Source organism: Suncus etruscus, chromosome 15 (assembly GCF_024139225.1).
Source record: "Suncus etruscus isolate mSunEtr1 chromosome 15, mSunEtr1.pri.cur, whole genome shotgun sequence".
Lineage (NCBI taxonomy): Eukaryota > Metazoa > Chordata > Mammalia > Eulipotyphla > Soricidae > Suncus > Suncus etruscus.
This window is the reverse complement of record NC_064862.1, coordinates 87,300,251-87,311,209: the sequence shown is the minus strand read 5'-3', so window position 1 is coordinate 87,311,209 and position 10,959 is coordinate 87,300,251. Positions and strand designations below refer to the sequence as shown.

General features: G+C 54.0%; 1 protein-coding gene across 1 annotated transcript; it reads right to left on the bottom strand.

The window, feature by feature from the left end:
• Positions 1-3,060: 3,060 nt before the first annotated feature.
• Positions 3,061-10,757, bottom strand: TUBB4A (tubulin beta 4A class IVa). Its single transcript, XM_049789442.1, has 4 exons — positions 10,582-10,757; positions 9,099-9,207; positions 8,878-8,988; positions 3,061-4,579 (listed from the first exon to the last, which is right to left on the bottom strand). Exons 1-4 carry the CDS (start codon positions 10,636-10,638, stop codon positions 3,522-3,524), a joined length of 1,335 nt encoding a protein of 444 aa, XP_049645399.1. The 5' UTR covers positions 10,639-10,757; the 3' UTR covers positions 3,061-3,521.
• Between the last annotated feature and the right edge of the window lie 202 nt (positions 10,758-10,959).

The following is a 10,959-nucleotide window of genomic DNA, read 5'->3' as shown; positions in this document are numbered from 1 at the left end:
AGCATTGCCATCTCACCCGAGTGTCTCACCCCAGGAGTGAGGCCAGCAAGCCTGAAACTTCTAGGCGGCTTCTCTGCCTTCCTCCCTCACCCCACCTGCACCCTTTTACCACATAGCGCTGGGACTGGGGCTCGGAAAGATGTTGGGGTGAGGGGGCCTTCAGGCGGAAATAGGCATTAACTGCAGGCAGAGTGTCTTAGCAAAGGTGCATGGTTCTCACTCTCCTGTTGGCCTACGTCCCACCCCATGCATGCAAACAGACGAAGCTCAACCTTCATCATCACCCCGAGAATCAGAATCACACAGTGCTAAGTGCTAAGTGCTATCCACCTGCCCCCTGGGACCTACGGGCCCTGCTGGCTTCCTCCCTGCATCCTGGGCTCCGCAGTGCAAAACTCCATCTGCGCAGCCCGGTCTTGAGATGGGGAAGGGGGGAGGCGGTTCTCACGCAGCTCTGGATCCCATGGTCCGTGCAGGGCTGGCCGGAGCCCCCTCCCTGAGGGTTCTAGAGGCAGTGCTGGGCCTGGGGTTGCGCCCTGAGCAGGCTCCGCTTCCTGTGTGTCTGAGAGAGGAAGTTTGGCCGGTGACGTCCCCGGAGGCAGGTCCCCGCCCCCACCCACTGTCATCCTGTCCCCCCTGACCCCTTGTCCCCTGGCCCACTCGGGGGTTGCTGCAGGCCCGTAGCACAGAGCCGAAGCCTCAGCCTGCCAGGCCGGGCCAGTTCATCTCTGCCCTGCCACCCACCCACCCTCCCATCCCCGCCCCACCCTGTCCTCTGCTGTCCTCTGTGAGACAGCCAAGGATCCAGGCTTCACCTCAAATGCTTCCTCTTCTCAAGGCTTAGATCTTTCGGCCCATTCATGCTGCGTTTCCCCCAAACAGCCAACAGAGGGTACCGGGGAGCGGGGTTGTAAGAGAGCTGGTGGTATGGACCAACATTTTGTTTTGTTTTGTTTTGAGGCAAACCTGGCAGGTTACCAGGGTTACTCCTGGTTCTGAGCTCAGAAATTATACCTGGCAGGCTCAGGGACCCATATGGATGCCAGGGATCGAATCCCGGTTAGCCACATGCAAAGCAAATGCTCTACCCACTGTGCAATCACTTTGGCCCCAGACTACATTTGGAGGATAGATGCACTGCTAAGAAGAGTCCATCCTAAAGAAAGAAGCTGGACCCAGGACTAAGTTGTGAAGTCATTTCCAGAGCCCAAGGACTGAAATTTTCACAAGTGAGGAATGAAGACTTCGCTGGAGTTGGCACAGACCAGAGAGGGGTAGTGACAGGCCCTAATGCACACAGCAAATCCCTTCAACTCCTAGAATCCAAACAGGAGCGGTGCATGTGTCTGTGCTTGCGTTTTTTTCTTTCTTTCTTACCCCAACTCTAACCTAAACACTAACACTAAATCCTAATCCTAATGCTAACTCCTGACTCTAACCCACAACTAATCCTAACCCTAAACTTAACCCTACATAACTCTAACCCGACATTACCTGTAACCCTAACATAACCAAACCCTAACCTAACATTACTCAGGACCCCAACTCTAACACTAACCCTTACCTTAACCCTAACCCCTAACCTAAACCTTGAACCCCTAACTCTAATATAACCCTAACCCTAACCTGACACTACTTGGGACCCTAACCTTAACCTTAACCCTCACCTTAACCCTAATCTTAACACTAACCTTAACCCTAATCCCTAATCTAAACCCTGAACCCCTAAGCCCTAACAAATAACCCTAACCTTAACTAATCCCACCCCCACATTAACCCTAACCCCAACACGAGATGAAGCCCTGTCGTGGGCCTGGCCCGAAGATTGGGCCCAGGCCTGCCTCGCCCATGCCAGGCCTTCAGCTTCTGATTCTCAGGCCCTGCCAACACCAGGCGACCCCCACCGGCCTCCAGGGCACCCTGCTCGTAAGCTGCGCCTTGCTTCCTCTCAGGACCCCACAGCCTCATTGTATAAAGCACGGGGCCATGGCTTCGTGTCCTTGGCACTGAACGACCTGCATGTGGAGTGGCAGGAGCGGGACATGTGACTGAGGGACCGTGCAGGTCCAGTGATGCTCTGGAACAGGAAGAGCCCAGCCTTGCATGCAGCTGACCCAGAAAGGACTGCAGTTCGATCCCTTGGCATCCCATATGGTCCCCCAGGCCAGGAACGATTTCTGAGTGCAGAGCCAAGAGTAACCCCTGAACGTCACTGGGTGTGACCCAAAAATAAATAAATAAAAAAAAGAGAAATGAACCAGTTCAGGACTGGAGAGATAGGACAACAGGGAGGGCATTGACTTTAAGTGGGCCTGACTCGGGTTTGTTCCCTGGTGCCCCCACAAGATCCCCAAGAGTGATTTCTGAACTCAGAGGAATAGCCCTGAGCACAGGTGGATAGGGTCAAAAACAAAAAAAACAACACAAAGCAAAAGGTTTAAACCAATTTTTGGAATGCCAAAAAAAAAAAATAATAAAGGTGTTACTGTTATAAGAAATAGGGTAGGGCCCGGAGAGATAGCACAGCGGTGTTTGCCTTGCAAAAAGAAGCAGCCGATCCAGGACCAAAGGTGGTTGGTTCGAATCCCCGTGTCCCATATGGTCCCCCGTGCCTGCCAGGAGCTATTTCTGAGCAGACAGCCAGGAGTAACCCCTGAGCGCCGCCGGGTGTGGCCCAAAACAAAACAAAACAAAACAAAACAAACAAAAAAAGAAATAGGGTAGCAAAAGGAGAAAAGAAACATGGTAGCAGCACGATTGGCATGACTTGAAAACCCGCCTCCCCCCACCTGCACATACACCCCCCCCCCCATCCATTCCCACCTGCTTCTTGCAGGCAGAGGAAAGAAAAATTCACATCAGAAATGTTAGGTGCGGGTTGGAGTGATAACAGCTGGGAAGGCGCTTGCCTCGTACACCGCTGATGTGGGCTCAATCGCCAGCATCCTATAAGGTCCTCCAAACCTGCCAGGCGTGATCCCTGAATGCAAAGGCAGGAGAAACCCCTGAGCACCACCGGGTGTGGTCCCCAAACAGAAAACCAAAACCAGAAGAGAAACATGGGGCAACTATTTCTTTATTGAAGGTAAAACAAGAGGAGCGGTGGGTTTGCTTTCTTACCTACTTCTGCAATTCTCCAAGACCTTCTCCTCTTATTTTGGCCCCTCACCACCCACAGCATCTCTCTCTTCCTCTCCAGAAAGCCAAGGTTACTAAGAGCTAAGGGGGGATGCCAGTTTTTGGGGTGGGGAGAAGAGCTCATGAGAGCAAAGAGAGAGGCAAGACCTCTGGCAGGTGGAGGAAAACCTGGGAACTGGATGGGAAAAGAAAAGAGGGTCTCTGTCCTAAATCTGGGGGGTGCAATGGGAGTCGAATAGGGTGGAGAAGCCAATGCCTGGATCATTGCACACGGGGCTTGGGGGATTCCAAAGTCAGGGTGTTTAAAGCTGGGAGAGCTGGCGAGGTGGATTCGGGGTGCAAAGGGGGGAGGCTCGAGACATGCAGCTAGCGAGGTCTCTGTCTTAAGCCACCTCTTCTTCTGCCTCCTCCTCGAACTCGCCCTCCTCGGCGGTGGCATCTTGGTACTGCTGGTACTCGGACACCAGGTCATTCATGTTGCTCTCGGCCTCGGTGAACTCCATCTCGTCCATGCCCTCGCCCGTGTACCAGTGCAGGAAGGCCTTGCGGCGGAACATGGCCGTGAACTGCTCCGAGATGCGCTTGAACAGCTCCTGGATGGCCGTGCTGTTGCCGATGAAGGTGGCTGCCATCTTCAGGCCCCGGGGTGGGATGTCGCACACGGCCGTCTTGACGTTGTTGGGGATCCACTCGACGAAGTAGCTGCTGTTCTTGCTCTGCACGCTCAGCATCTGCTCGTCCACCTCCTTCATGGACATGCGGCCTCGGAAGACAGCGGCCACTGTCAGGTAGCGGCCATGGCGCGGGTCGCATGCGGCCATCATGTTCTTGGCGTCGAACATCTGCTGTGTCAGCTCGGGCACTGTGAGGGCCCGGTACTGTTGGCTGCCCCGGCTGGTCAGGGGTGCGAAGCCCGGCATGAAGAAGTGCAGGCGCGGGAACGGCACCATGTTGACGGCCAGCTTGCGCAGGTCGGCGTTGAGCTGGCCCGGGAAGCGCAGGCAGGTGGTCACGCCGCTCATGGTGGCCGACACCAAGTGGTTGAGGTCCCCGTAGGTCGGGGTGGTGAGCTTGAGGGTGCGGAAGCAGATGTCATACAAGGCCTCGTTGTCGATGCAGTAGGTCTCATCCGTGTTCTCCACCAGCTGGTGCACCGACAGGGTGGCATTGTAGGGCTCCACCACCGTGTCAGACACCTTGGGCGAGGGCACCACGCTGAAGGTGTTCATGATGCGGTCGGGGAACTCCTCGCGGATCTTGCTGATGAGCAAGGTGCCCATGCCCGAGCCGGTGCCTCCGCCCAGGGAGTGGGTGAGCTGGAAGCCCTGCAGGCAGTCGCAGCTCTCTGCCTCCTTCCGAACCACGTCCAGGACGGCGTCCACCAGCTCTGCACCCTCCGTGTAGTGGCCCTTGGCCCAGTTGTTACCTGCTCCGGACTGGCCTGGTCAATGGAGATGGGGAGATGAGGGGGAAGGAAGAAATGAGCCAGGCGTCAGGCTGAGATCTCTCTGCACCCCACCTCCAGCCCTTTGCATAATTAATAACAAAAGAATGATAATGCAATACATCAATATTATATGTCATTATACAAAATAGCATCACCATCATAAATATAGAATATTATCATAACCCAATATAACCACATATATAATTGCATGTAATCACATATATATACCGTATATTGTTATATGATTATGACTCCTAGAATTCAAATGTATACTTATTATAATATTAACAATATGATAATACTGTAACACCCAGCAATTCACCCAAAACAAAGGCATTCCCCCAACTTCCTCTTTCCTTAAAACCTCTCTTTTACTTCTTTGTGTGTGTTTTTGGGCCACACCCGGTGACACTCAGGCCACTCCTGGCTATGTGCTCAGAAATTGCTCCTGGCTTGGGGGACCAAATGGGATCCCAGGGGTCGAACCAGGTCCTCAGTCCTGGGTCAGCTGTGTACAAGGCAAATGCTCTACCATTGTGCTATTGCTCCAGCCCCAAAACCTATCTTTTAATATGTAAAAGCCCATCCAGATAGGTACTTTTGTCTCTCTTTCTCAGCTTTTCCCCTCCTGGTAGATTGGGATTGATTTAATAAAGAAAGAGAGTTCTGGCTTGGTGTGCTCAGAAAGAACTTGAGGCAAAAAGCCACGGACTCCATGATTCTTTCCTGACTTCTATCCTGCTTTTTTGGACTCATCCACCTAGGGTTAGAGATAGAGTGTGTAAGGTGATTTCACAATATGGGGATTTATTTTGCAAATATAATAAATAATAATAATAGCAACAATACAGAGCAATAACACAGTGGGGAAGGCGCTGGCCTTGCACACAGATAACCGGGGTTCAATCCTCAGAACCCCTATAGGATCTCCTGAGTGTCACTAAGAGTGATCCCTGAGCACAGAGCCAAGAGTCAGCCCTGGGCACCACCCGGTGTGACAGACAAGTCAAATAAAAATAATAGGAATTTTCGGATTAATTAGTATTGTTTTCACTGCTTAGGTCCTTTAGCCTTTGGGGAAGGATTTAAAACCACAGAGACCTGGGGGGCTGGAGTGAGATAGGCATAGTCTGTTGTGGGTATCCCCTCCCCCAACTCATCTATCCCACCTGAATGATCAGAACTGCCCACACCCGGAATGGGTGGGTAGAGGAGTCTGCATGGGGAGAGAGGGGATAAGAAGGAGAGTTAGAGAAGGGAAGGAAAGGCATCAGGAGGGAGACCATCATCATCCGAGATACAGCATTGGATTCAGCATCATCGGGGAAGCAGCAGCAGTAATATCACCAAAGGGAGTTAGTCAGCCTGGAAGCCAGTTAGGAAGCCTGGTAAAAGCAGCTGAAAGGGAGACAGAGGCCGAGAGAGCCCAGTAGGAGTAGAGAAGTAGCTGCTAGGAAAAGGCTTAGTATAGAGGCCATGTGAGAAGGTGTGCATGGTGGTAGGGACTGCGAAATAAAGCTGGCTGACTCCCGAAACTTCATCTGACTGCTTTGTGAATCTCTCCGCCCTCACTCTGCAACCTTCAGACCCGCCAGACCAAAGGGGCTGTGGGAGCAGGGTTGAGCCAAGAAAGGCCTCACCGGGCCCGGAGAGATAGCACAGAGGCGTTTGCCTTGCAAGCAGCCGATCCAGGACCTAAGATGGTTGGTTCGAATCCCGGCGTCCCATATGGTCCCCCGTGCCTGCCAGGAGCTATTTCTGAGCAGACAGCCAGGAGTAACCCCTGAGCACCGCCGGGTGTGGCCCAAAAACAAAAACAAAAAAAACAAAAACAAAAACAAAAAAAAAGAAAGGCCTCACCATTCCCACACCAACCGCAGGACTCTTTAATTTATATTAAGACAACAGTCTGTCATTTCCCAGGAAGACTAGGATTAGTATTATAATTTTTTGTTGATTTTTGGGCCACACCAGGTGATGCTCAGAGCTCAGAGATCTCTTCTGGCAGGCTCAGGAGACCCTGTGGGATGCCTGGGATCCCACTATACTATTGTCCTGACCCCTGAAGTTTTTTGGTTTTGTTTTGGGATCACACTCAGGGATGCTCAGTACTTACTCCAGACTGCACTTAGCAGGTCTTGGGGATATTATGGGGTGCTGGGGATGGAACTGAGGAGGCCAATCCGCAAAGAAAATGCCCTCCCCACTTTCACTCCCTCCTAGTGGGTGGCTCCAGCCCTGACTCTCAGAACTGCCCTCAGTAGCCACCAGAGGGCGCACGCGAGCCCCACACGGTGGCGAGCCCCACCCAGCCCGCCCTACCCGTGGGTCATATGTCCTGCCACCAAGGTCACCCCACAGTTCCCTCCTCCTGAGTGCAGAACCGGGAGTAACCCCTGAACCAGGCATGGCCCCAAACCAAAAACCAAAGGAGCCAGAGAAACAGAACAGCAGAGAGGGCTCTGCTTTGTACTGGCCTACGACAAGGGTTCAATCCCTGGCATCCCATAGGGTCCCCTGAGTACTATCAGTTAGTAACCCCTGAGCACAGAGTCAGGAGTCATCCCTGAGCACTGTTGAGTGTATTCCCCCAAACAACAGACAAAAGAAACTGAACTGGAATATGGGGCAGGCACCCTAGGTCCTATGCTGCCTCCTTCACCTCCACCCCTGAAATCTCATGATTTTATAAGTCAGTAAAAGAGAAAATAGAGGCCAGAGAGAGCCCAAAAGAGGGAGCACAGGGCCCGGAGAGATAGCACAGCAGCGTTTGCCTTGCAAGCAGCCGATCCAGGACCAAAGGTGGTTGGTTCGAATCCCGGTGTCCCATATGGTCCCCCGTGCCTGCCAGGAGCTATTTCTGAGCAGACAGCCAGGAGTAACCCCTGAGCGCTGCCGGGTGTGGCCTAAAAACCAAAAACCAAAAACCAAAAAAAAAAAAAAAAAGAGGGAGCACAGACTTTTTTGTTTGTATGTTTTGGGCTACACCCAGTGGTGCTCAGGGGTTACTCCTGGCTCTTCACTCAGAAATCGCTCCTGGCAGGCTCGGGGACCATATGGGATGCCAAGCATTGAACCCGGGTCAGCAGCATTCAAGGCAAAATCTCTACCTCAGTGCTACAACTCCGGCTGTTGTTCGAACCTGTCTATGGCTCCAGCCCAGAAATCTACTTCTTTTTCTTTTTGGGCCACACAGCAGCGTTCAGGGGTTTCTCCTGCCTCAGTGCTCAGGAATTGCTCCAGGCAGGCTCGGGGGACCAGATGGGATGCTGGGGATCAAACCTGGGTCCGTCCCGTGTCAGCTGCATGCAAGGCAAATGCCCTACTGCTGTGCTATGTTTCCAGCCCCGAAAATCTACTTCCTTTAAGGGAACAAACAGAAATCAAGCTCCTTCCTGGATTGGTCCACACCCCTCCCTCAGGGAAGAGGGGCGCAGTATCTCTGACTTTGGGAAGTGTCAAGGGTGTTGTCCTAGATAGAGGGTGGTATGCAGTAGTCCTCAATAAGTGGATTTTTTTTATTCTCGGTTTTTGGGCCACACCCAGCAGCACACAGGGGCTACTCCTGACTCTGCCCAGAAATCACTCCTGGCAGACTTGGGGACCATATAGGATGCCCGGAATCGAACCTGGTTCGTCCTGGGTTGGCCGCTGCAAGACAAATGCTCTACAGCTGTGTTAACTCTCTGGCCTTTTTCTTTTTCTTTCCAGTGTTTGAGAAAGGCACCAAGCGGCAGAGCTGGGATCCGCATGCAGGCAACCTGGTTTGGTTAAATGCTGTTAAAAATTAAAATGCAGGAGCCAGAGCGATAGCACAGGGGGAGGGTGTTTGTCTTGCACGCAGCAGACTTGGGTTCAATCCCAGCATCCTACAGGGTTCTCTAAGCCTTGCCAGGAGTGAGCCCTGAGCACAGAGGCAGGACCTGAGCAGCACCAGGTGTGGGCCACCCCCCCCCCAAGACAAAACAAAACAAATTGGTTACAGGGTAGGGGGTTAGAGAACAAGGAGGCAGCTCAGTAGCATGTCTGGGGTTTGGTTCCCAGCACCGCAGATAAAATCAATCAATCAAATTAAAAGACCATCTTTGGGCTATTTGTGTTGAATAGAGGGGAGTCCTTGTTCATCCACCCACGTGATCACCCCAAAGCCTCACACTGGGAGGGGCTCCTGAATACAGCTGAGTGAAGGCCACCTCCTCCACGAAGCCTTTCTTGCCTTCCCCAGCAATATCCCTACCAGATCTTGGCCTCGCCATGGTGTCTCTGTCTGGTACGAGGTAGAGTTAACTCACCAAATACAAAGTTATCAGGTCGGAAGATTTGGCCGAAAGGTCCAGAACGCACGGAGTCCATGGTTCCAGGCTCCAGGTCCACCAGCACGGCTCTCGGGACATAATTTCCTCCTGCAGAGAAACAGATGGAGGAGGCAGTGGGGTGTGTGTAAGGGGATTGGGGTGGGGAGGGACAGAGCCAGGAACCAGCTGCCTGCCCCCACCTGCGCCCTGCACCCTACCTGTGGCCTCGTTGTAGTAAACGTTGATTCTCTCCAGCTGCAAGTCGCTGTCCCCGTGGTATGTGCCCGTGGGGTCGATGCCGTGTTCATCACTGATGACCTCCCAGAACTATAAGGGGGATTGGGGGTGGTTGTCAGGGACCCAGAGAGAGGCCAGATCCCTAGCACAGAGCAGAGGGCGCTAATCTTGCACACACGTGGCTGAGGGGGGGTTCAATCCCTGGCATCCCATAGGGTCCCCTGAGCACTACCAGGAAGGAGTGAGTGCAGAGCCAGGAGTTAGTTCTGAGTATTGCCAGGTGAGGCCCCAAAACAGAAAAAAAAAAAAAAAATCAAGAAACAGAAAGCTGATCGTAAGGGGCACGAGTGATAGCACAGTAGGGAGTGCGTTTGCCTTCCATGTGATTGATCCGGGTTTGATCCTTGGCATCCCATATGGTCCCAGAGCATCACCAGGATTGATCCCTGAGCGCAGAGCCAGGAGTAACCCCTGAACTTTGCCGGGTGTGGCCCCCAAACAAAACCACAAATCAAAACAAAACAAGAACGGGGAGTGAGGCCTGAGTAATAAAAAGCACAACAGGGAGGGCCCTGGCCTTATACGCAGTGGACCTGGGGTTCTATCTATCCCCGGCGGCGCCCTATAGGACCCCTTTATCACTTCAAGAATGATTCCAGGGGGCCCGGAGAGATAGCACAGCGGCGTTTGCCTTGCAAGCAGCCGATCCAGGACCAAAGGTGGTTGGTTCGAATCCCGGTGTCCCATATGGTCCCCCGTGCCTGCCAGGAGCTATTTCTGAGCATGAAGCCAGGAGTAACCCCTGAGCACAGCCGGGTGTGACCCAAAAACAAAACAAAACAACAACAACAACAAATTCCTGCGTGCAGAGCCAGATGGAAGCCCGTGTGTGATTTAAAAAAGAAAAAGACAAAAATAAAATATAAAAATACAGCAGAGATCGAGGTGGACCAGATGTCCCGGGTCACCTTCCAAGAACAGCTTCTCCACCTGTCCTTCACTAAGAAAAAACGTTTTTATTTTTATTTTATTTTTTGAAGGGGGGGGGGTGGTTTAAGAAAACCCTGAAAGAAGCCTTCAGCGGGGCGGGCAAGGATGAGGCAGCAAAGAAAAGATGAGCGGGGGCGGGGTGAAGGCGCAACTCCCCCGTCCCCAAATCCAGGAGGACGGCGCGGAGAAGGCGCGGGGGGGAAAAGGGGCGCGCGTGCGGGAGGGGGGTGACCAGACCAGCTGCGCGTCCAGCTGCGGGCTCGAGGCCGCACCCTTCCCCCACCCACTCATTTTCCCATCTTTGTTCCCCGCCTAGCCCGGCGCCCCGCACGCCCGGGTTCCCCCAGCGCATCCAGGAGTGCGCTCCCGGCCTTGGGGAGCCCCTTCCAGCACCCCGCATCCAAATTCTTGGCAGCCCCAAGGCCAGGGCTGCAAGGTGTTCATCCCCCCACCTCCCGCCTCCAAGCCCCGCACCTTGGCCCCAATCTGGTTCCCGCACTGGCCGGCTTGGAGATGCACAATTTCGCGCATGGTGAGGGGCGCGCGGTGCGTGGACGCGGGGCGCGGGGTTGCGGGGAACCTCGGTGGTGTCAGTGGCAGCGGCGGCGGAGAACCAACAGTCCCGGCGTCCCCCCCTCCACCCCGGGCGCTTCTTTATGAGCCGGCGGGACCCGCGTCATGCCCGGTCACCCGCCCCGCTCCGCCTCCTGGGCCCGCCCCACCCGGGATGGAGGGCGCGCGGGGAGCGCGCGGGGGCTGGGACGATCCGGGGCGGGCGCACGCGGGGCTTTGCGCGGGGCTGGGACCCCTTGTGTGCGCTGTCGGGTGCTCCCCCACCCCTTCATCCCCCTC